Below are 27,027 nucleotides of genomic sequence, written 5' to 3' on the forward strand. Positions count from 1 at the left end.
GATTTAAAAAGAGAACAGAAAGAGGCCCTGGCCATTTGGCTCAGTGGTAGAGTGTCGGCCCGGTGTGTGGAAGTCCAGGGTTCGATTCCTGGCCAGGGCACACAGGAGAAGCACCCATCTGCTTCTCCACCCCTCCCCCTCTCCTTCCTCTCTGTCTCTCTCTTCCCCTCCCGCAGCCAAGGCTCCATTGGAGCAAAGTTGGCCCGGGCACTGAGGATGGCTCTGTGGCCTCTGCCTCAGGTGCTAGAATGGCTTCGGTTGCAGCGGAGCAACACCCCAGACGGGCAGAGCATCGCCCCCTGGTGGGCATGCTGGGTGGATCCCGGTCGGGCACATGTGGGAGTCTGTCTGACTGCCACCCCGCTTCTCACTTCAGAAAAATAAAATAAAAGAGAGAGAACAGAAAGCACCGTGGGATGTTTTGCTGCCATGCTTTTAGGACGGCGGCACTAAACGCCTGTTTCTACCTAAAGGCTCCGGGCTGTCGTGTCAGTGGTTACAGACTCCTTGTCAGGGTGCACAGGGTCTGGGTGGTCTGGACCCTGTCCACCTCTCTCGTTTCCACCTTCGCTCGTTCAGGACTTTTTTTCTCCTCCTGGAGGCACGCTGTCTTTTTTTTTTTTTTTTTTTTTTTTTTTATCTACTTTCTCTGAGGTTACACAAGATCAGAGCCACGTCAGGGTCTTTGCAGTTCCGTTTGCCTCTCTCATGACATTGGAAATGCCCTCCTGGCCCTATAGCCTTTAACGCAATGTGCAGTTAACAACGTTCGGTGTTGACATTTGGCATGTGTGTGTACCATGCTTTACATAGATATTTTTAGTGTGTGTGTATATATATGTATATACATATAGATGCATGTATATTTGTGTCATCTCCCTCCCCTCTATCAAGATGTAAGCTTTATGAGGACAGAGAGCTAGAATATTTAGAATAACCTCTAAAAGTTTTATTTACTTATTTCTGGTAAATCCGTACAAATCGAATTCATACAAGTGATTTCTGTGGGCAGACATCATGGGCGTCTATTCAAGAGTTGGCGCAGTCAATAAGCACTTGACTTTTTAAGGGAAGAAACGTGGCTATCATTCAATCTCCTTATTACCCTAAATAAGGCAGCCAGGGCGCACACTCAGATAAGTGCTTGCTTCAAAATCAAGTTTACGTCTCCAACTTGGCTGAGGGAATACAAGTTCTCATGCAGCCAATGTCATATTGCTCATTACAGACCACCAGAAGGTTCCATAAATAATAGATTTGGGCCAGACAATGGAATTATTCAACACCCCCATATATAATGGCCCATGGATGTTTTTGCTCTGCGCTGTTTTGTCTTAAAATTGCACCCACTTTACACGGACTCAGCTTATGCTAAAGAAAATCATGATCAAGCTCTGCTCAGGATGCTGAATGAGAGCATGTTATTTGTTGTGAGGAAAATTCTGAGTTTCTGCCGTTACATCTGTGTGTTCTAGGGAGTCAGGCGTCACTCGAGTCCCCAAGGACCCCCCCCCCCAGATCGGGGCATTGGGGAGGCCGTTATGGCTATCCTGTGACCTGTGAAGCAATATTTTGTTGATGACGTTCAGAACTGGCTAAAATACACGGAGCAAGTTGTCCACTTTGCAGCCCCGCTACTAAGGAGGGACGTTGAGAGCCGGAAGTGGGCATCTGAGATAGAGCCGGTGTGTGAACGCAGAGCTAAAATCCTATCAGAAGGCTGAAGTCAGGCCGAGGGACGGGGTTGCTCGGGCTGGAGCCCAGAAGAGCCGGGAGTTAATAACAGTCTTTAAGGATGAAGGGTTCTCAGCAGAGAAGGGGCGGCCGGCTGTATTCCGTCTCCGGCGAGGGCAGGACGAGAGGCCCGGGAGTTCACAAATATTTACTGAGCATCTCCCTGGAGTGCGGAAGGAGAGGGCAGGAAGCAGAAAGCAGAAGTGCTTTAGATGAGAACGGCATGAACCCCCTGAGAGCGAACGTGTGAATCCCTGGAGAGGATGTGACTTTTTTAAAAAAAAGTCTTTTAAACAATATAGATTTTCACTTCATAATGCTACCAATAGACAGTTGTGTTAGCTCCATTTAGAATTTATTGCCTTCTTAGGGCCCCTCCAGTTCAATGAGCTCAGCTTTCTACAATGAATAATAGAGCGCTGAGCAGAGCTTTGTAGAACTAGGAACATTTACGCTACTTAAGAGGGTAGTAACCACAACCATGTTAATTACGATAAAAATTTAGAGTAATCATAACAGGTAAAGCTAAAGGTATTAATAGGAGCATTTAGTAGAAAATCACAATACACAAAGTCCCTGTATGAATTGTAGGATATGTATATATGTGTGTATGTGACACGTGTGTGTATAAAATGTATAAAATGTATATAGGTAATATGTAATGTAATGCTTAATTGAAGTATTAACATATTGGGACTATTCAGATATATAATAAAGATGTCTTCTGATATAAATAAGTAATGTATTTGCAAGAGAAGAAATCATCTCGACTTGTTCTGTGGTATAATTTTCCTTAACAGTGGTTGATGTTAAAAGTTTGTTATGTGTATTTTACCACAATAAATTGGTTTTAAATGTTTATTTGAAAATGAAGTTCTACCATGTTTTTTTTTGTTTTCAATTTTAATCTTTATATATTTATTGACCATTTAGTTTTATTTTATTTTACCTGTTATTCTGTTTATGATTACCGCTGACATTTACTCCAACAGGATGGAAGGGGACCTACCCGTTCCTCAAGTTCAAATATGTCATCTCTTTCCTGGGAATATCACTTTTCTAATTTTTCAAATGACAGATGGATTGCTTTATGTACTACTAATGACTATTTTGAAAATAATTAAGATCTGCCTTATCATTGTCCTCTGCGAAGCCAGGCAATTTTTTTTTTTTTTTTTTGTATTTTTCTGAAGCTGGAAACGGGGAGAGACAGTCAGACAGACTTCCGCATGCGCCCGACCGGGATCCACCAGGCACGCCCACCAGGGGCTACGCTCTGCCCACCAGGGGGCGTCGCTCTGCCGTGACCAGAGCCACTCTAGTGCCTGGGGCAGCGGCCAAGGAGCCATCCCCAGCGCCCGGGCCATCTTTGCTCAAGAGAGAGACAGAGAAGAAGGAGGGGGGGGGGGTTGAGAAGCAAATGGGCGCTTCTCCTATGTGCCCTGGCCGGGAATCGAACCCGGGTCCCCTGCACGCCAGGCCAACGCTCTACCGCTGAGCCAACCGGCCAGGGTCGAAGCCAGGCAATATTTTTTAAGAATTGTATCAAGAAAGCAGAGCTTATCAGGGGAGTGACTGCGTCCTAGAGAAGGTCTGGGCCCGGAGCCCACGGAGAGAGCGTCTGTGAGGTCTTTTCTCTGAGTTGTCATATCTATGCACGTGTTCCCTTCTGCACAGAAATGCGGTTTTTGTTCATTCCTTGAACACCTTGGACGGGCGGGTCAGGCACTGTTGTGGCCCTTCTCTCTGCATTCAAGTTTGATGAAATCAGGGACCCACGGAACCAATCAGTAAAACAGGCAGGACGTCAGATGACCTGCCCGTGCATCCCTTGTGACATTAAAATATCTGGACTGTGAACGCGGAGGAACAGGCGCCGTTCTATTTCCCGTTCCCACCCACTCCCTGTCCCTGGCTTCTCCGTTGGGGCAGCTGGTAGGAGGCTGTTTCCGTGACCTCAGCAGGGTCAGGCTGGAGAAGTAGTCACGTCCCATGTTCATCTCAGCAACATTTTGTTTGTCCCTTTGGGACTTCCAGGCACCGGCCATGGGACAGTCACGAGGGGGATAGGAGGCCATCCGTTTCCTTTTTCCTCCTTGCTTGCTGAATGCATCCAGATAATCGCTCATCGGAGTTCTCCGGAGTCATGTCGAAGAGTCAAGGGCGGCAGCGTGGTTCCCGGGTGGCGTTGATGGAAATGTTGATAAGTGTATTTTCTGATGACAAGCGAAACCGCTTGTGTTTTACGAGGCGATGAAAGGGTCACTCATCTTTTGGTTCATCTTCTCTTGTCTCTGGGACTAATCTCCTCAGAGGACTGGGTCAGGGAATAAGGATGACTGATCGTGCCATTAATTTAAGAACCAATACTGTAATTTTCATCACATGAAAATTAGCTTTTGAGCCTTGCAATTTACATAATCAACTCCCTTCATTCAATTTTCAAATTTTGTTTTCGCCACGGCATTTTGGCCGTGGACCGTAAATAATACTGTTTTTTCCCTTATAATTTTATTTATTTACTTATTATGAACCATTCCCAGACTTGTAAGAATAGTTACATAGGCCAGATGTGCCCAGATATCTCTCCGTTGGGGGGGGGGGAGGGACACACAATGAATTAAAGTTGATGTACTTTATTTCGGTTTTTAACCTCTGACAGTGTATCGTTTTTCCTTTTTGAAGAAAAATTCTTGGATCTCCGGTTTCCTTCCGGTGGAGTGTGGCAATGCTGACTTGACCCACTCCTGTCTGTTTCAATAAAAGTATCTAAAAATACAGTCCCTGGTCCTTCAAACTTCAAAAAATTAAAATTTTGACTCTTTTGTCACCCAAACCCATTAGGAGAAAAAAAAAAGAAAAAGAAAAAGAAAAAGTGGTCATCTGCAGGGGGCAGAGTCCAGTTTGAGGACGAGGGTATAGCTCCTGCAGAGCTCAGAACGTGGCCCGGCCGGGCCGCAGGGGACCCTGTGAGCTCCCGCCTCTCGTGGGGCCGGCAGCGTTGTGAATCCTGGGCTCATCAGTTTTTATTTTATTTTATTATTATTTTTTAAAATAGTACAATACTTGCTTAATATTTTTTTTTTTTTGTATTTTTCTGAAGCTGGAAACGGGGAGGCAGACAGACTCCCGCATGCGCCAGACCGGGATCCACCCGGCACGCCCACCAGGGGGCGATGCTCTGCCCCTCTGGGGCGTCGCTCTGAAGCGACCAGAGCCACTCTAGCACCTGGGGCAGAGGCCAAGGAGCCATCCCCAGCGCCCGGGCCATCTTTTGCTCCAATGGAGCTTCGCTGCGTGAGGGGAAGAGAGAGACAGAGAGGTAGGAGGGGGTGTGGAGAAGCAGATGGGCGCCTCTCCTGTGTGCCCTGGCCAGGAATCGAACCCGGGGCTTCTGCACTCCAGGCCGACGCTCTACCACTGAGCCAACCGGCCAGGGCCAATAATTTTTTTGAAAAAAAGGAAATAACAGGAAAGGACTCCACCTTCTGAAAGTTTTTTTTTTTTAAACTGATTATTTTATCTTTAAATATCTGGGAAAAGAACATATCACAAATAATAGGGTGAAATGAGGAACCTGGCAAAAATCAGGAAAATGAGTGAATGCTTAAGCTTTCGTCTAAGAAGAAGACAGCCTCTCATCTCCCTCCTCAATCAGGTATTCAGATGTCATTGGAATGTATTAAATTTTATGGTTTAAGCATAAATAAATAACAATCCCATTTTCTGCCTGGTTGCTTCTTTTTGACCCAGAGCAGATACAACTAAAATATTCCTGTGTTCGCTTTCAAATATTTACTCCTATTTCTTTAGATAAGTGGGGCGGGGTTCTCTTTTCTGCTTTTAAATCCTGAATTGTTTTAAATGCTGGCTTTATCATTTCCAATACTTGATTTTATTGTTGGTTTCCTGTTCTATCTTTTAACGCTATCAATTTTCCCCTGCGTCTCCATTTCACCTTCACCCGACATGTTTACGTCAGCGTATGCCATTGTTCTTAATGTGATTTAAAAGCAAACAACCGGCTCACGAGGAGTGATTGTGTGGCAAAATGTACCTTAAACAAGTCAAATGGAAACCGGTGTCTGGGGATATATTTATGACGTGGATGATGAAGAAAAATGTCAAAGGCTACGCTTAGGCAATAGCTAAAAGAGAAAATACGAACAGCCAATGAACACAGGGAAAGATCCCCGGCCTCAGGGTTGGAGGTCTCAAGTCGGCAGACGCGGAGGAGATTGGTAATGGCGGGCATCGATCGGCAAAGGCTCCGGCGACTGGGCACCCTCCCACGGCTAGCAGGGTGTGAGTTAGGACGGACGTGTGGCCGAGGGATGAGTGTGAGCATTGTTTACAAGTCCTAACATTTCCCCCTGTGAAGAATGTATCCCTCAATAAGAAGAATCACCGTGACCCACGTGCCAGGGTACATGGCACAGTGTCATCTGTCACAAGGAAATCGGTAGGGTTAACGGGATAACAACGTCATGTCCATCACTAACAAATTTGTTAAACAAAATTCGGAATTTTAAGCAGTTTTTGGAATTTTAGAGACATGTATTGATCTGGAGGAGATTCACATATCCACGTATCTGAAAAAAAATTATCTTTTTAAAAAGATGAACCCTATTGAAAAAAACTACAGAGAGAGAGAGGGGAGGGGAGAGAGAGAGAGGGAGAGGGAGAGGGAGAGAGAGAGAGAGAAGTCCATCAACCTAAAGCCAGTGTGTGTGTGAACAAGGAGAACTATTGAAAGAGTAATTGTGTGTGAAATGGTTCACTCAGAGGAGTGGGATTAGATCTTAGGTTGGGGAGACGGTGGGAGACTCTTACTTGTTATAGGACTTTGTGCGTTTTCCAGTTTTCCCAGGTTATATATTACTTTGTAATTGAACAGCTAATTATTAGCTAAGACTTGAAATGAAAGAAAAATGAAACTGACAAAGGCAGATTCATTTAGAATATGCAGAGTTTCCAATTTTCTTTTTGATACTGGGGAGCAGATTGTGAAAGGAGAGACCCCCGCTGATGTGTTTATTACTAAAACATTTTTAAGGAAGTGGTGAAAACTGTTGTGCATTTTGCAGGATTGAGTTTTTGGTCTGTTGGGTGGTTTAACCAATGCGGAAAGACACCTCGTTTCTAAGGCTACAAACTAACTTTTCAGAAAATTGGGTGGGCAAGGATCTTCTGAAATCGCTGATGCTATCTCCTAAGCTCTTTATCTATCTATCTATCTATCTATCTATCTATCTATCTATCTATCTATCATCTATCTATCTATCTATCTATCATCTATCTATTTATTTGTTTATTTAGGACTAGTGATGTTGCTATTACCTTGATGCGAGTGCAGTTTATAATATTAAATTTAGTAATAATACTCAATGGCTTTCTTTACTAATTACTTTGCGCACGTAACTTTTTCCACTTTTTCCACTGAGATTTTGTAGAACCGGCAGTTATTGAGTAAGCATGGAAAATGTGGCTCTGTTGATTACCATGGATGGACAAAGACTTCAAAACATATTTCTGAAATATTTGCTGTGAAACTAATGTTCCAAGAAGATGCCACCCCTTTTTGTTTCTTTGTCTTTGAATTGTTACAACTCGGGGCGACCTTTCTTTGTTGCATCTGGACGTCATGACAAGTTACAGCATCGGACTGTTTAGACAACTAGAACTTTTACCTTTGCTGTTTCTAAGATGCTTGATATGGTGAGAAATGCACCAGGGAAAATACCTTTTTTTTTTTTTTTCTGAATAGAGAAGCGGGGAGGCAGACAGACAGACTCCCACATGCAGCGGACCGGGATCCACCCAGCATGCCTGCCAGGGGGTGATGCTCTGCCCATCTGGGCCATTGCTCCTTTGCAACCGGAGCCATTCTAGCACCTGAAGCGGAGGCCATGGAGCCATCCTCAGTGCCCGGGCCAACTTTGCTCCAGTGGAGCCTTGGCTGTGGGAGCGGAAGAGAGAGACAGAGAGGAAGGAGAGGGGGAGGGGTGGAGAAACAGATGGGCGCTTCTCCTGTGTGCCCTGGCCGGGAATCAAACCCAGGACTTCCACAGGCTGGGATGACACTCTACCACTGAGCCAAATGGCCAGGGCCCAAAATAGTTTCTGGTCTAGCTAATTAAAGATCGCCGTCTCCTTTATGGGTGGTGTATCCTAAAACTGTATACTTGAAACTTACATGATCTCATTAACCAATGTCACCCAAATAAATGTACTTAAAAAAAATATCACACTCTCATAGTTTGGTTGTTACTATGAGTCTTGAGCTTATCTCAAAATTCTCTCTTTTGGGGCCACTCTGTTTAATCAGGGAAAATCAAAACACACTTGTAATTTACGGTTATTGAAAGAAACGGGGAACATTTATTTATTTTTTGGTTCCATACCTTCTGAAATGAAGGTCATATTGTTAGAAAAAGGATAGAAAATTATGTATTGACAGATGATAAGTAACATATTTGATACACATTTCAGACACCGGTACTGTGTTATCTGCCTCAGGTGTTGAAATAAAATATGTATGTATGTCTACTCACCTCTTTATGTCTGTGTGCCTACTGTCTGCTCTGTTAGATTTTTATAAAATCAAAATTTTGTCAAAATCCATTATCACAGGCAAGCATTTGGCTCCTCAGGCTGGGAGGGATCAGGAACACTGAATTTACACCTTCCATATTAATCTTCTTATTGATACTTACAATTTCAGAATTGATAATCACTTATTATTCTGGGTAGTATGAATTATTTCATTAGTTCCAAACTTTGGACGTAACTGTCTAGTGTTTGAGAAGCCAGAAACAAACATTATACTCGGAGTTTAGGCTATAATATATTGCTGTAAGGATAATTATTAAGGGAAAACACAGCTGACGTTTCCTGATTTATGCACACAATCAGAGATGGAGTCCAAGGACTGGGACGTAATTATCTTCATGCTAACAATTTTTGTAAATCTCTTGACAGAATTTTAGCTAATTTTAAAATGCCTTCTGAAGATTAGCACTTAAATTTGTTGGGGAAAATAGCACAATTTATTAGCAAGGGTATAATTGTAAACCTTCTAAATACTCATTGTGAATATCATTTAGACAGTAACTCCTGCTTCAGCAGCTGGTATATAAGACATGAGTTTATGGAGTCTTGAAACAACAGAGAGTGGAATCTAATTAAAGAGGATTACATGCCAAAGAAAAATTATTAAAAACAGACTAATAGACAATTGTCATGAATTTAGAAGTCTCTGCCAACTTCTCTTTCCGATGCACATTTATGTAAGTAACTGTCAAGTAAAAGCCTTTATTTCTTCAAACCCAAAAGGATATTGGAAGGCTTTATCTTTTGTGACAAAAATGATTGCTTTCCTGAATTTTAACTTAACACGAGAACTTAAATGGTTCTATTCATCTTTGCTCAAAAATTTAAAAGACACATGTGCTTTTAAAGATTAATGATTAAAAATACTTTTTCCTTTTTTTTAATATCTGTCTGGTTTCCAAGCATTTTATAATTATATATAGGGAGATCTTAGGCCTATTTTTTCTTTGTAAATAAAAGTCAGTTTATCCGTTTCGGCACTATTTTTGGAAGCTTATGTTGAACTGGTTTACATATATAGTGCTCACAAAAATTAGAGGGTATTTTATTGCTTCATATTCATTTTGAGATATCCCTTAATTTTTGTGAGCAATATATATATATATATATTTAGTAAGAGGAAGGGAGACAGACTGCCGCATGTACCCTGACCAGGATTCATCCAGCAGGCTCCCTGCTGGCGATGCTCTGCCCATCTAGGGCTGTTGTTCAGCAATCGAGCTAGTTTTAGTGCCTGAGGTGGAGGTTCCACAGGCCATATTCAGCGCCTAGGGCCAACTCACTGGAATCAATTGAACCATTGCTGTGGCAGGGGAAGAGAGTGAGACAGAGATAAGGGGGAGGGGGAAGGGTGGAGAAGCAGATGGTTGTATCTCCTGTGTGCCCTGACTGGGAATCGAACCCGAAACATCCACATGCTCTACCATTGAGCTAACCAGCCAGGGCCTGCATATTTTTGTCTACGATGTACATGTAGAATTTGTGATGTACTAAAGATTGTCCAGTTTCAGTACCCCCAATCTACTGAGCTCCTCTCCTCTGTTTAAATTGATTCTCTTTGCTATGTATGATCTCAAGGGGGGTTTTATTCTAAACAAGATAATTGAGATAGCATAAAATAGAGCCAGCTTTTGCTTTGTGTATTTTTTTTAATAGAATTTTAAAATAAGTGGTCTATCTCAGCACAGGAGAAAAGACCATGTCTCCATCTGTGAGTTTACCTGGTGTCTGAGTTTCCACCTTCCACAGTCTGTGTGGTACAGCGGCATTCACAAGCCATACGGTCTGAGCAGACTTGTGACGATTTTGACTAAACTGAACGTATGAAGAATTCATTGCTAACTATCGAGAAGAGCGTGTTTTCTGTGTCACGAATGAAGGCATGAAAAGAGGCAGTGAACTCAGTAAACAGAACATCTGTTTAGCCTCCTTACCTGTCTGGGTGACAGTCAAAAAACAGTCCTCTGTATGAAAATCGTTGAGCATCTGAAGATACCTTTGAGATGCTGAGAAACACCACAGGGGCCACGGTAACGGCAGGATTGTATGACGTTGTCCCCTTCTCCCTGACCCCAGAGTCTCTCTCCTGTGAGATGGCATCTATTCTCGGGGGGTCAGCTGCTGCCTCGGAGGGAAACTGCCCAAAGACGAGGGGCGGTTTGACAGCAAAGGCCCCCAGATTAGCTCGCGTGGGCCAAGCAGGCGACCTTGCTTGGTTACGAGACCATCGAACCAAATTTGGCCCATGGCGTGGCCATCACGATGAGGCTGCAGTGGAACGTCCCAGGAGGGACAATAGCCAGCTGCCTGCACTGACTTCCTTTGTCCCTTTTAATTGAGGCCGAGCTCGCCGCTGACTCAGGTCTGACTCCAATGTGTGTCAATCCCTAGAGCATCCATTCAACAAACCATCCAGTGAACCGCTCAGTGGAAATACGGTAGAAAATTTCAAACAAATGAACAGCCTCTCGTCTGCGTCGGTCCAACTGGTATTTTTTAAAATACTGTAACCTGTAATGTGATGTCAAGGATAAGGTTCAGAAGAATGACAGCAAAGCAAGGCCTGGGACAGAGTGTGCAGGTGGGTGTGTTTCTAGAGACAGTGGTCAGGGAGGGTGTTTCTGGGACAGAGTGTGCAGGTGGGTGTGTTTCTAGAGACAGTGGTCAGGGAGGGTGTTTCTAGGGAAGTGACATTTAAGCAGAGACCTGAATGAGAAAGCAAGCCCCGTGGATGTTTGGGGGGAAGAACAGCTCAGGCAGCAGGCACGGCAGGTGCAAAGGGCCTGCGGACCGAGCGGAGGTTTTCCGTGGAAGGACGGTGGGTGGCCAGGAGGGGCCTGGAGTGCGGCCACTTGCACGCAGACCACCTGGTAGGAAATGAGATTGGTCAGCTCACGCAGAGCTCGGAGGGGAGCGAACTTCCCTGATTGAAATAGTGGATTTTCATTATTTAAATTGCTCTTTGAAAGACTTCTCCTTGTCATGATGAGGTGAATCGGTAAATAATGACTCCTGCAAATCAAATACGAGGGTTTGTGCGGTGATCTGAGGTTGGCATTCCCCTCTGTTCATCATCCTGCGCAGTATTTGTTGAAATCATGACACTGTGTTTTATTTGATTGTCCTGTAAACCATGTGAGACTCGATCGGAACATCACTGCACATTATGTCAAGAAGTGTGTGGCAATTTTGACAAAGATGGTAAGATTAACAAGTACATAACCTTGAATTTTTTTTTGATCTTTCTCAGATACAGGAACTAATTAATGACCCACCCAGAGGAGAGACTGCAGCATATATTTTATTTTTGCTTACCTTGGAAAATTACCAAAATAGTACTTAATTCTTGCAGCGAATGAGGATGGAAATCTGAAAATGTGTCCAAGGCACTCGAACTAAAATACACGTTGATTTAGCCTTTGAACCGGCGGGGTTCATGCGGTCCATTGAAAATAGATATGGCAGCCTTGGCCGGTTGGCTCAGCAGTAGAGCGTCGGCCTGGCGTGTGGGGGACCCGGGTTCGATTCCCGGCCAGGGCACATAGGAGAAGCGCCCATTTGCTTCTCCACCCTCCCCTTCCTCTCTGTCTCTCTCTTCCCCTCCCGCAGCCAAGGCTCCATTGGAGCAAAGATGGCCCGGGCACTGGGGATGGCTCCTTGGCCTCTGCCCCAGGCGCTAGAGTGGCTCTGGTCACGGCAGAGCGATGCCCCGGAGGGGCAGAGCATCGCCCCCTGGTGGACAGAGCGTCGCCCCTGGTGGGCGTGCCGGGTGGATCCTGGTCGGGCGCATGCGGGAGTCTGTCTGACTGTCTCTCCCCGTTTCCAGCTTCAGAAAAATACAAAAAAAAAAAAGATATGGCAACGTTGGAACATGCTCTCTGGTGGAGAATGTATTTTCACCTGCTTCGTCTCCTTGCATTCGGCCGCTCCAGCACACCTTGAAGAGGGTGAGGGTGTCGGTACTTTCTCCATCTTCGTCGAGATCTTCATTTGGTGAGAGGATATTTTCAGACTGGACACGTGAAGCGTTTTCCTAAGAATACATCGGCAGTTCTGTTGCCAAGCTGGAATTTATAAACAGATTCCCTGCCTCGCCAGCTCCTGTTTCCTCTCTATTATATTCCATTTCCCTGTGACTCACGTAGATTCTCCCGGACCGGGCCTGGTTGTAAGCTGGCCACCATTAGTGAAATGACATTAGCTAAATATGATTATGTCTTAATGTTCCCTGAAAGGATTACACTAGTTAAGACATACCGAAGGGAAAAGCAATTATCTATTGAAATATGAATCTCTTGTTTGGAGCTGGAGATGGTATATTGGTATTAGAATGATCATCTGGGATTTTTAGAAAGTCTGAATATTGTCATTATTCCTTCCTGGACTTCTGAAGAGCTTCCGCGGGGCGAGTTTTGAGGCTTTTTGGTGGAAGCCAATGTGAAAATAGAACATGTCACTGGAAGGGTACATTCACCTAATGGACTCATTCTTTAGAGGCGTTTAGACCTGGGGAATTTCTAACTTTGTGAGCAGGAGATGTGCTGGCATCATCTTTTCCCGAGTTCTCTTACTGCCTGAAGAGAACCATTGAATTAATCAGCATGCAGTCATCTTAGAATTATATTAGTTCAACTTGCAGTGTGCTACTTTATTGAAATTCTTCAGATTTTAGAATGTGAATTTATAATTGCATCCGCGGGATAACTCCCCGCGGGATAACTCCCCGCGGGTCTCTCAGAATATAGTGTGCTGCGGACTTGTATCCAGCTGGGTTGTAATGGTCACTAATGCGTGGTTAATCTATGGGAATGGCTCCACCAGTGGACAGGGGGCAGGCTTGCCTGGTAACAGTGACCCTACGGTATTGGAATGGTATTTTTTATTTATTTATTTATTTATTTTGTATTTTTCTGAAGCTAGAAACGGGGAGAGACAGACAGACTCCCGCATGCGCCCGACCGGGATCCACCCGGCACGCCCACCAGAGGGCGATGCTCTGCCCCTCCGGGGCATCGCTCTGCTGCAACCAGAGCCACTCTAGTGCCTGGGGCAGAGGCCAAGGAACCATCCCCAGCGCCCCGGCCATCTTTTTGCTCCAATGGAGCCAAGGCTGCAGGAGGGGAAGAGAGAGACAGAGAGGAAGGAGAGGGGGAGGGGTGGAGAAGCAGATGGGTGCTTCTCCTGTGTGCCCTGGCCGGGAATCGAACCCGGGACCTCCGCACGCCAGGCCGATGCTCTACCACTGAGCCAACCGGCCAGGGCTTGGAATGGTATTTTTTGAAAAAAAGCTTTTGGCTTTTCTTAAGCCTTGGATTTTTTTTTTTTTTTTAAAGCCTTAGTATGCCTAGTGACAGGGTGGTAGCCGGTTCCTACTAGATTCTAAATGAATGTTGACTGAACGGATGACTGGCATTCCTTTTTAGCTTGGCTAGAAAAGCGTTGACTTTCACACCCTACTTTTTTTTTTTGTATTTTTTTAAAGTTAGAAGCAGGGAGGCAGTCAGACAGACTCTCACATGGGTTCAACCAGGATCCACCCGGCATGCCCACCAGAGGGCGATGCTCTGCCCATCTGGGGCGTTGCTTTGTTGCAACCAGAGCCATTCTAGTGCCTGAGGTGGAGGCCATGGAGCGTCCTCAGCGCCCGGTCCGACTTTGCTCCAATGGAGCCTTGGCTGCTGGAGGGAAAGAGATAGAGAGAAAGGAGAGGGGGAAGGGTAGAGAAGCAGATGGGTGCTTCTCCTGTTACTCTGGCCAGGAATCGAACCTGGGATGTCCACACGCCAGGCCGATGCCACATCCTACTTTTTATTAGTGACTTGAACTCAAACATCATTATAGAGCACCAACAGAAATTCGCCTTGGTCCTCAACACCTTGGACAACTGACTGCATTTGTACCTGTGATTTCTGTGTCATGTAGGTCCATGGAAAAGTCCTCCCTCCTGACGCAGAACAGGGTGGGCACAAACGTCGTGTCGCAGATGGGTTGCAGGGCATCCACCGGCCCTCTGAAATTGTCCAGGGCATATCCTCTATACCAGGGATCTCAAACTCGTTGCCATGCGGCCCGCCCACCAATTTTGTGCGGCCCGCAGACTGGCCCGCAGATTAATCCACGAAGTTTGATGGGCGGGCTGCATGCGGCCCGCGGGCTGCGAGTTTGAGACCTCTGCTCTATACGTTAGTATATATTTTTTTTAATTATTTTTATTTTTTAATTCATTTTAGAGAAGAGAGACAGAGAAAGAGAGAAGGGGGGGAGGAGCAGGAAGCATCAACTCACATATGTGCCTTGACCAGGCAAGCCCAGGGTTTTGAACTGGTGACCTCAGCATTCCAGGTGGACACTTGATCCACTGCGCCACCGCAGATTAGGCCGTTCCTATGTATTTTAAAAATATTTCATTTGTTAAGAGAAAAGGGTCATGCTTTTCATTAGATTCTTGTGGGGATCTTATGCTCAAGACATGAAAACTTTTTTTTTCATCAATAGTGTATTTTACTTGATTATTTATAAGAATCATCGGCAAACGTGAACAGGGCACATTGTACTACCTTCCGCCATCAAATCCGATCCGTTAGAGCCAGGGTGGGGTTCACGGACACTCTCCCTCTCCTTCCTCTTTATTCCCTTCCTTCTTTTACCATTTTTAAAGAATTTACTGAAAATCTTCTATTTAATGTACTAAGTGATTGCCATATATTATACTATTTAATTCTAATAACAACCCAAGAAGGTAAGACTATATCTCACTTAGAATAAACTGAGTTTAAGAAACACGACTATGGACGGACACCGAGAGCTAGTAGGCAGTGACACTGAGCCCTGAGGCTGTAGCCAGTTCTACTGCCTTAGTCATTTGTTTTCCTTAATCTGAAAACTTCTGACTCATTTCAAAGCCATGTTCAGAGCCAATAAACTCACGGAGCTCTCTGCTGCAGAATTAACTCCTCTCCTCATCGGACTGTGCTCAACCTGGGGTCTTATCTTACCAACCTTGCTATCCCAGGTGCTGAGTAGGATGCCTGACAGACAGTAGAATTTCAAGATTTTCTTCTGAATTAAGACTTAATCGATTGGCATGAGGTCTCATTATTAAATATTTCTGAGACTTGGGTTCTAGCGGCTCTGCTCCCTTATTTCTCGGTGACCTGCGTGACATCCAATGGAGTTTTCTGATTTATTACCCTTGGTGTGCTCATTTAAAAAAATTAGCTAGTGTATAAAGCTCAAACGCAATCTATTTATTTAGTTCTAGTTACTGTGACAGTTTCATAAAGGGAATGCCGCCCTATGGAAATGAAGTCATGTGGTAATCAGGCATTCTCTTACCAATGTAATTAGCTAACGCTTGGGGTTTCTTCCAGGCTCTGTCCAGCATGGGCGTCCCCAGTTACTTCGTTGAGTTTTGTTATTCTCTGCTATAGGGTAAGCAAAGAGAACTCAGTGATCTTGTTTCAATTTCTCAGCCTCCAGAGGTCTGCTCACGTGTTATTTTGTTTCCATGTTCCTGTTGATATTCTACTCATTCGTTTACTTTCATAGAGCCCTTAACGCAGAGGAGACATAAAACACTATGAAATCTATCACAGTCGAAACTAGACCTCCTCTCAACCCAGGGGCATTCATTTGGCAGGAGGCCACCCAAACCAGTTCTTTTTGATGCTTACTTTCTTGTTTCTACTTTAATTGCTGCCAAAAATCTGAGCACTTGGGAATTTAATTGCTCATTATATTTGTCACGGTGGTGTCACAGACCCCAAGAAAGACTTTGCGTGCAACCCATTTATGGGTATTAATTTGGCTTAAACATGTGTACGTTGGATTCCTTATTTTTCTACATGGTGAAAGTGACCACATCTGGAGAGAAATTAGAATTCTGCAAGGATTTATGCCCCAGTTTACTAGTAAACTTATCTATTCAGTCCAGTGTCTACATCTAAACAACAAACACCGGAGAGAGGACCTCGGGAGAGCATTATTAGATTCTCTCTATTCACATTGCTCTTTTGAAGCAGTGTCTAGGGGATTTGAGTCTGCCTCCCAGGCCAGACTACTTACCTTCAAATCCTGGCTTTGTCCCTTACTAGCTACATGACCGTGGGCAAGTTATCTTAATCTCCCTGTGCCTGTTTCCTCATTTGTAAAGTACGGATGTCTGCGGTTCTCGTGCCGAATAAATGGGCAAAGCTCCTAGAAACATGTCTAACACAGAGTAAGCCCTCAGTGTTGGCTGGTTTTCTGTCATTCCTCCTTATATGGCAAACAACCGTAACACTTACCCCTGTCGCCCTATGGATTTCCAGTTTCCTTCTGGGTAAGTTGAGATAACCTTTGCTTGGTGCAGCAGATGGAGTATCTGGCCAGCACGACCTTCGATACCTTTCACGTGCTGTCTGCCCTGTGTCCTAGCTTGCTTGCTCGGGGATGTCCAGGTTCGTAGGTCTGTTTCTGGTACCAGTGTTGTCTTACTCTTCACTGATGTTTCTTGTTCTCATGCTTGCTGATCGGAATAGTGCATTCATTCTCTCTCTCTCTGCCCTTTCTTCCCTCCACTTACTTTCTGCCTCTCTCTTCTTTCCTGCAAAACACTCGCACTGACTCGCTTCTGCTGGAATGGTCGCTTTCTCACGCAGTGATCCTCAGCAAAGGAAATGAGGAGATGCTTGAAAAGTAGCAAGTGCACATCATTACCATGGACAAGGTAATTTTTTTAGAGTTGTTTGATAGTTGTTTTTTTTTTTTAAATATATATCTTGTAAAATAAACCCCCTGTGTCTTATGCCTGAAATTGTCTTCTGGGATAGTCCTACACTAACATAGAATCCCCTTGAATGAACAACATATTAAGATATTTGTTACTTAAAAATGAGTTTGTCCTGTCTCTGATTCATACACACGTGAACTGGGTTGAGAATAGACTTTGATAGGAGGATACCAGTCCACTTTACAGATAATTGTTGCAAATATTAGGGGCTTGTTATCAATAGTCGATGTGACAGTGAGTCTGTTTGTTTCTTATCCAGTGGACCTGATGCTTAATTTTATTTATGGATAAGCAGATAAAGATGTTAGTTGCTTGTGTTGTTTATCTCATTATGGAAAAAGACTAACATTTTTCTGAACTAGATTTCAATTCCTAGCTCTATCTTGATACTATCGTGTATTGTTCTAGAAAAATATTTTTAAAACATATTGGATTGGATTTCTATTTCAGGACACAAAAGTAATTTTGGTCAAGGTAACAATTAGACCTTTTCAGTGCCTATAGGACTTACTTACTTCATTGCAGGTAACAGACCTTTTCAGTGCCTACAGGGCTTACTTACTTTATTGTTTGGTTGGGTAAAATAAGCTTTGTGCAGGTTCGCGGAGTGGGAAATGTGGATTACTCTCTTTCTGTAGTAGGACAACTTACTACTCATGTTAGGTTCCCACCGCACTGCATGGCAAGATGTGCAATTTTAACCACTTCCAGATTAAATAACCACTAAAGTGCAGGCTTCGGATCCCTACAATGAAGAAGGGCCCTCAGCTGCTCTGCAATCCTCTCGGCAAAGTCGAAGGACTTTGGCCTCAATCCCTGGAGCCCCACCGAGCTCAGCGGGGCTGCTGCATCCGGCTTCTGTGTCCATCTTCTCTCTCCCTTCTGCCTCCAAGAGAGTGTTTTTATCTCCTATCTATGTGGCTGGGAAAACTAGATAAGTCAAGGAGTCTTCCAGCCCTACTGTTTTATGCTAGAGATAGGCTTTTTAGCTCAAAATGCAATAATCGTATTTGTTTTATTGACCTCGAGATGAAATATGCCGGTTAAAAAGGGCCTCTTGTGGTTAACTGGACCCAAATCCATAACCAGAGTCTGGCAGCCATAGTTTGCAGAGGCCTGACACACACACACACACACACACACACACACACACACACACACACACACACACACACACACACACACACACACACACACACACACACACACACACACACACACACACACACACACACACACACACACACACACACACACACAACCCCCCCCCCCCCCCCCCCCCCCCTGCACTGTGTTCCTGCTGGCTGAGCTGAAACTTATAAAAGACTTCCTGGGATCCTGTTTTGACCAATGAGCTGAGACCTGCTCCATCCAATCACAGCTGTGCTGCTCTATCCTTGTTTGCATATTTACTAATCAAAGAAGAGCAGCTCCCTAAGAACCAATTAGAATGCATAATTTCAACCAATCAGACCAGTGCTATTTGGACCAATCAGACTGTGCAAATTTGGATTCCTCATTCGCATGGAAATAGATCCATCAGGAACCAGGGAAGGAACTTTTTATAAAACATGCCACCTTTCTCAGATGACTACACTTTCAGTTTCTTGTGTCTTGGGTTTGTAAACTACCTGAATAAAGTTTCTCATTTTCCAACACCCCCTACTGAGGACTCCTGTTAGCACTGGATGAGTGGCAGTGAACTTTTGTTGACAGTTTCTTCTTTAATGTCTTTTATGAACTTGTTCCTCTGCAGCTGTAGAAGCCAAGAAAAAAATTTAAATTACAGCGCAGGTGGTGAGATGAGGAAGGTGATGAGGGATTTCAGGGCCAAAAGAAAAACAGATAACAAAACATTATATGTATTTTTTCTTTATGCCCTCAATCTATCATGTAGAAAAGGAGGCACATGCATTTTTTTTTTGTGTGTGGTAACATCTGGACTCTTTTGAGATTCTGAAATCATTAAAAAATATTAATCTGAAAACGTAAAATTCCCTCAAAAATCATTTTTACAAAGTTGTCTACATTTTGATTTTACTGAAAAATGACTTGTTTCCAAAAATTGATCAGATTAACATTTAGTTTTTGGAATGATGTATAAGTTATATAAAATAATAAAATATAATTTTTTATTTTTGTTTATTATATTTTCTTATACAGAATTTCCCAAGGGACTTCAGATATGAATACTGGGATGAGAAGGGTTTTTTTGTGGACTCCATCTGTGTTCGCTTTTATTCCGAGCTACTCTATCCCAATGTTGTAGCAGAATGCTTGAAATATGTTATCTGTGGCTTTCTTTTGCCATGGGCATTATTGCTCTAGTCTAGGGAGTCACTTTAAATGGCTAAATGGAGATCTTAAAATTCTCTCTTAATTACAGTCGTGTAATTATCAGGCCATTCCACTGGTTTTAACGATTATATCTCACATTTCCAATAGCATTGTGGGTCTTAAAGGCAGTACCCTAACTCAAAACAATTGCTTTTAAAGAGATTCAGGTATAGTGTTCTTTGGTTTTGTTCATCTCTAATAAACTCAAAGTTCCTAAGATTTTCTTAAAAGCTGACCACTCAAAACAGGAATATGTTGTCAAGGGATGGATTTATTTCTATCAAGTGACTCCATCTAGCTAAGATTATATATATATACACATATATATGTATATATATATATGTATATATGTATATATTTATATAAGATGTATATGTGAACATATCCAAAATTAGATTAAAAATATATCCGTAACAGTTAAATAGAAATATCTATTCTTGAATCTGATTTATAAACCATCTCTGAGGAAGTACCGCTTTAAAAATAAGTATTATTTTCCACATAGTGAACCATGCAGTTTGCAAAAATATGATTATGATATCTTCTACTTTAAGATTTAAATCTAAGACGGTTAGCAATGATTCCTGAATTGATGGGGCTGGACTTATGGCAAACCTCGTTGCAGAGAAAATAAGTCTAATATAACCACGGAGAAAATATACGTGGTTTTCCATTAATGGTTAAATTTGGGGAACAAAAAGAATGAGGTTTAAAATCAGAAACTCTGAATTTGGGTCCTACCATCGATAGTACCACATACTTTGAATGTTTTAGGTGAAAACAATTTGAATTAAATGGGAAATTAATTGGAATGAACAATCCCAGTCAACGAATGTCTTTTCTTATGACTTAAGGTTTCAATTCATTTTCAGCCCTCTGTTTCTGTCCTTCATTTCTAGCAGCGTTCCCCAGTGAGCAAACCAACCAACCAACCAAACCAACAATAAATGGGATAAATGGATACTAACTAGCACATGCACCTTTGGAAACTGCACTGGGAAGTCTAGAATCATGAAAAGACACTCGTCACATATTATTAAGATTAAATATAGGAAGGTTAGAAATGTAGGAAGGTTAGAAACATTCCAAATATGATATGCCTACTGGCTGGCTGTGTTTGGGAATTCTCGGGTATTAGGCAGCCCAAGAGACAGTATTTGTTTTTTTTGTTTTTTTTTTTCTTTATTCATTTTAGAGAGGAGAGAGAGAGGGAGAGAGAGAGAGACAGAGAGAGAGAAGAGGGGAGGAGCTGGAAGCATCAACTCCCATATGTGCCTTGACCAGGCAAGCCCAGGGTTTCGAACCGGCGACCTCAGCATTTCCAGGTCGATGTGTTATCCACTGCGCCACCACAGGTCAGGCGAGACAGTATTTGAGTAGTGCATCACAGTAAGCTGTGTAGTAGGTAGAATGTAGTGTCAATATAAATAATTTTGTTAAGTGGCTTTATTTTCTTTGTGTACGTCATTATACCTGTGTGGAAAAGTAAAGAAAACAAACAAGTAAGTGCAAACCTGTTTTGGAGAATTTGAAATATGAAGACTTTCATGAAACTATCAGGAAATAATAAGAGTAGGCTAAAAATCTCAATCAGTGAACTACATCTGTAATAGAAAAAATTAAGAAATAATTAAAAAGTCAAATCCTGATTGATACTAATGTTTCTTCTTACTAGCACTTGTTTGTGTTATATTTTACAAAAAGCAGCATATTTAACATAAAAAATATGTGTGCAGGGTGGGGCAAAAGTAGGTTTACAGTTGTCCATGTGGAAAATAATGCAATAATTAATAAAAAGTAATGCAAGGGTAAGCTCTGTTTCTGTATACCCGTTTGTGCCGCACCCTCTATTTCCAAAACCTTACAAATCTTAATCACTTATGAATTACCTTGAAGGCAAAAATGAAATAAAAACTCATACCTGAAGCTTCGTAAAATATTGAAAGTGTAAGTAAGTGAGAGAGAAACACCCTTGTTTATTCAACATTCCGAGGTCGCCCGAGTTCAACCTTCTCTGCCTGCCGTCTTTGGCTCTGCTTGCTTTCCATAATCGTAATCATATTATTCATAATATTCAATTTTATAGTGCTTTTTAAAAAATTACCTTCTGTCATACAGACATGGGCATGTTAAAAATCTACCATAGCCACGCATCCTCAACTTTAAAGAGACTTAGTTAACCATTTGTAAGGTGACCAACTTTTTTTTACAATGAAAAGGAGGACAAAAATAAATTGAAGAAAAACAATATCATAAATAAAAAAACACTTTATTCATTGCAACAGTAATACACTCTAATATGATAAATGCATAATAAAAACGTGTAATATTTTATATTTTCATGTTTACATGCCTATTAATTTTTAATAATAATTGTAAGAAAAAAGTACTCATTAAGATACAAATACGTCACATCACACGCAATGGGATCGATTGTGCATTGATTGAATACAGACATTTACAGATGAGTCTTCCAATATCAAAAAGGAGGACATGTAGGAGGACACTTTTATAAGGAGGATGGAACTTACAAAAGAAGGACTGTCCTCCCTAAAGGAGGACGATTGGTCACCTTACCATTTGTTTATTGTTGAAAGGTTAAGCTTCGCATCCATTATTTTATTGTCATAAAAATGCAACAGTGAACATCTACCAGCATAAACTTCTTTTTAAAAGATTATTATTTCCCATAGCAACATGCAAAAGGGCTCTGTACTTTGTAAAGTGAAAATTTTATAGATGTTCCTCCCTCCCCTATTTTTTTTTCTTACTGCAAAAGAGAAGCCCAGACTCTGAGCTTGAATTTTATTTTAGAAATACGGAAAAAATTGTTCTTCAGAGGCCATCTGATCCGAATCATTTGGTTGCTTATCTTTGCATTTGTAATTGTCTTAAATGTCGTCTTTTAAGACCAGTCACGATAGAGAGAAGAAGTTCATAATTTAATTAATGGAGCATCCAAGCTTAATCAGGATACATTAGACTTCATTACCAGAACTGGGTCTTGGGTACAGAATTTTAATACATAATAAAATGTTATTTCATTAGGATTAGCCGGTAGCTAACATTTATTAAGTCTTTGATACTTGGAACTTCTTATATGCATTCTTTAATTTTAACTGGAGTGATACATGATGGCACGATGATTTCTTAACCAGAATTCAAATTTTTCCTAAAAACTCTGCAGTAAAATGATAGGGCAAAGTGAAAGGATCCCTAAGCATTTCAGTCCATGAATTTTTACCGAATGAATTAAAGTGTCTTAGGAGACCCTCTCATGCCTCCCGTAGCCATTACCAAATTTCGACATACGTTTTTTACCTGTTTTTTTTTTAAATGACAGCGTTGTTGAGGTCTAATTCGCAGGCCATCAAGTTTACTCTTTTGAAAGTGTCTAATTAATTTATTTTCAGGAAATTCACAGGGCTGTGCATCAATCACAACTAATTCAAGGACACTTGATTCTCTCCAAAAAAGTAGTCCTATTATTCCCCTGTCTCTCCAACCCCTGGCTAACACTAGTCTCCCTTCCGTTTCTATGGATTTGTCCGTACTGTACATTTCATAGAAATAGAATCATACAGCGTGGCCTTCTGTATCTGGCATTTTTACGTGGCATGATATTTTCAAGCCTCACCCGTGTTGTAGCATGTGTCAGAACATTCTTTTTTTTATGACCAAATAGTATTCCATCGTATCTGCATATCACATCTGTTTATCCATTGATCATTGGATGGACTTCTGGGGTTTTCACACTGTCTGTCTTTTATGAATAATGCTGTTATGAACATTTGTGTATGGATATTGATGCAGTTCTGTGCTGTGCCCTTTTATACCAGTATCAGACTTTCTTGATTACTGTCATTTTTGTGGTAACTTTTGAAATCAGGAAATACGAGTTCTTCACGTTTGCTCTTCTGTTTTTGAGAATATTTTGACTATTCTGGGTTCCTTGTGATTTTATACAAATTTTAAGATCACCTTGTTCAAATTTGTAAAAATGAAACGTCACCTGGGATTTTGACAGGAATTGAAATCTTTAGATCAATGTAGGAAGTAGTACCATCTTGATAATATCAAGTAGTATCATTTTGACAATCCATGAACATGGGATGTCTTATCATTTATTTTGGTCTCTTAAAAATTTCTTTTGAGATGTTTTATTCTTTACAGTGCACAAATCTTACGCTTCTTTTGTTAAATTTGTTTGGAAGTATTTTATTCTCGTTTTGTGCTTGTAAATGAAATTGCTTCCTTGTTTTCATTTTTGGATTATTCACTGTAGTAACTCTTTCTATTTTTGAACTTCATGGAAATGAAATGATATTCTGTGTCACCTTTTGTGCTCGGGGAGTGGCTGTGAGATACATCTACGGAACTCCCCAGAGCTGTAGTTTGTTTATTCTCATCACTATGTAGTTTTCCACTGTATTAATAGGCCACTATGTATACATTCCATCTTGATGCATCTTGTTTCCAGTTTGGGGCTGTTTTGAACAGTGGTACTGTTACAATTCTGGAACAAGACTTTAGTTGAACATGGTACACATCTGTTCGGTGCACTCCTAGGCGGGAATGTTTAGCTTCTGAAAGTGTTGCCAAATTACTTTACAAAGTGATTGTAACAATTTACAGTTCCAGCAGCAATGCTGCAGTTGCTTTTTATACTAAAAAAGAACAAACCACTTTGTGTGATCTACAGTGTTCATTTCAGTCACTTCCAAAGTGAGTAGTGGTATCTCATTGTTTAAATTTACATCTTCCCCATGACTAATTATGTGGAGTGAGTTAGCGTGTGTTTTTTTTTTAATTGATTATTTGGACATGCCCTTTTACATAGTGTTTATATAGTCTTTTGCTCTCTTCCCACTGAATTATCTGTCTCTTTCATATTTATTTGTACATGTTTTAAATTTATTATGGATATAAGTAATTTAAATAGAGTGATATTAGCACAAGTATAGGAAATGGAGCAATTGGCCATTTTGGAACCTAGAAACAGACCCCATATACACTGTGACTAACTTTATGAAAAAAGATGATTCTGATTACAATGAGGGAAATGATGGCCTTTTCAATAAACTGCAGTGATTTAATTGATTACATATAGGTGTGATTTCCTAACTCATGCAGTAGACGAATATATCAGTCACAGATGGATTGCACATCTAAATGTGAAATGTAAGATAAGAAAGCTTTGTGAAAAAATATAGGAAAATATATTCATAAGAAAGACAGAGGTCTTGTACACCAAATACAAAAGCACGAATCGTAAATTTAAGCAATAATAAATTGGGCTTCATTGAAAATAAGAAAGTCTGTTTATAAAAAAACACTGCTAAAAAGGTGAAAAGAAAAAGGTTACTAGATTCTATTTCCAATTTTCCTATCTACAGAGGACTGTTATTCAGAATTCAAATTATTTTAGATATATTGTGGTAATTTTCAATATTTTTATTACATAAGTATATAACTTTGTTGAGAAAGATCTTTGCCTCCATTTTGACTGCCTTTTAAAAATCAAGGTAAAAATAGTGGTACTTATATACCCATAGGTTTTAAATAAATTAATTCTTAGACATTGGAAATTACTAATATAAATTTTGTAATTTTCTAATCTCCAGCATACTATTTACAGTTTGAGACTACAAAGAACACATAAATATTTAAAATTTTATTATTTAGATTTTTTGTTTGTTAAATTAACTGAAAACTCATCTAATTCATATATTAATCATATTTAATTAATTATATATTTGTGCATATGTATAATTGTAAACATTAGATATACAGTTGTTATTTAAAGATCTTATATAATTTCAGTTCCAGAACGTTGGAACATTTTTTGGTTACATTAAACCTGGGCTCTAACTTTTTATCTTAGCAAATGCTAATTTATTTAGCACTAAATATTTATTATATAGATGGTCAGTTGTGACTTCAAACTTTATTGACTTTCTCTTTTGAATTTAAACGGGCTCTGATAGCCTCAAGATTAATTGAGAGAACTGATTTTTATTCATCTATTCTATTTTCCCAATTCTTGTAAAATTGGTGAAAAGACTTCTGTTGAAGGCTGTATCAGACGATGTTTTATTTTGTTCCTGTTGAATTCCCACTGTCAATTTTAATGAATGCTGCTGAATTAAAGCGGTGTGCTTATCTTTCATGAGCCCCTAATCAATATCATCAATTATATTTCCTCATCATTCCATCGCTCTAATGTTGTCTCGGGATGCTGGAGGATTAACACGCTGTTTAATATGTTGCAGAATTGTGAGAAGCTGGAGAATAATTTTGACGACATCAAGCACACGACTCTTGGTGAGCGAGGAGCCCTCCGAGAAGCAATGAGGTAAGTCTGGGTCACCATAGCAACAGTCACAGATGTGGTAAAGAAAAAGTCATTCTTCATTATTGGGGGAACAAATGAGTTCATTGCCACCATTCAGCTCTGTTCTCTAAGGTATTAATTTGTCAGTGGAGAGACCTTCCCTGGAGGCTGTACTTTGGTTTTGAAGCTGCATAAATGTTAAGCCTCAGTGCACAGTAAAAAATGTAAATGTTTAATTTGTTACTTAAAATGCTTAAGGGGTGTCTTGTTTTATATTTATACTAAACTGTGTGATTGAATGGAAATATTGTTCATCTAAATTCCGCCTGTTTGTAAAAAAATAAAATAAAGTAAACAATACAATGGTGGTTTAACTGAGTAGGATTTCCTCCTAATTAATATTTTATTTGAAAAGAGGTATACTTAAAATTTCATATTGTGTTAGGTTTTATGGGATTATGTCTTGGCATTTTAAAACAGATTTACATTTTCACACTATTACAGAGCATATAGATTCACTTTTTTTTCAAAGGTAGTCGTCTATAATGAGCCCGATGGTTTTTTCAATTTTACTCATTTTTAACATTGCTATTTGTGAATATTTCTTTGAATTTCTTCTCAATAACTTCCAGGAAGCAGTTTTTAAATACTCAGATCCGAGTCAAGGAAGGTTTTTATAAAAAATGCGTGAGGTATAAAAGTCATCATCCAAGCGCAGCGATTTATATTACTTTAAACATTGTGAGTTGGCCCTGGTGGGGTAGCTCGGTGGGTTGGAGTGTCATCCCCTTACGCAGAGGTTGCTGGTTCGATCCCCGGTCAGGGCACGGACAGAAACGGATCGATATTTCTATCTTTCTCTCTCTCTCCCTTCCTCTTTCTCTAACATCAATCAATATTTTTTTTTTTTTTTTAAAGAAGGTGTGTGTTGATCCTCTGAGTGTGATCATTTCTGCCATCATTGACCAGACAGGGTAGATGTACCTTTATTTACCCTGTGGAAGCTAATGTTGATTTCTAAGATCTCTCTTCTTCCGCTAATGCTCATTTTCTTCGTAGGATCTTAAATCAAGGCCGGACCAAATTGAAAATCAGAGCAAGGCTAAGCCTCTGAGCGGAGTCTGGGTACAGTTTGTTGCTGTTTGTACCCGGTTACCATATACTTTAGTTTAGAGGCTGATTTCATTTAGCAACCTCCCTTTTACCGTGCAAGCAGCAGGGGAAAGTAATTAAATTTAAT

The 27,027-nt window shown here is 41.1% G+C and overlaps 1 protein-coding gene across 2 annotated transcripts in view; it reads left to right on the plus strand.

Moving 5' to 3' along the window:
- Positions 1–27,027, plus strand: part of DPYD (dihydropyrimidine dehydrogenase) — a 673,084-nt gene that overhangs the window by 63,056 nt on the left and 583,001 nt on the right. For both annotated transcript variants that reach the window (XM_066352595.1, XM_066352596.1), the window contains exon 3: positions 25,726–25,808. In XM_066352595.1, coding sequence (XP_066208692.1) covers positions 25,726–25,808 — 83 coding nt within the window. The remainder of the gene's footprint in view (positions 1–25,725; positions 25,809–27,027) is intronic.

The sequence above is a fragment of the Saccopteryx leptura genome, chromosome 11, assembly GCF_036850995.1.
Source record: "Saccopteryx leptura isolate mSacLep1 chromosome 11, mSacLep1_pri_phased_curated, whole genome shotgun sequence".
In the NCBI taxonomy this organism is placed as follows: Eukaryota; Metazoa; Chordata; class Mammalia; order Chiroptera; family Emballonuridae; genus Saccopteryx; species Saccopteryx leptura.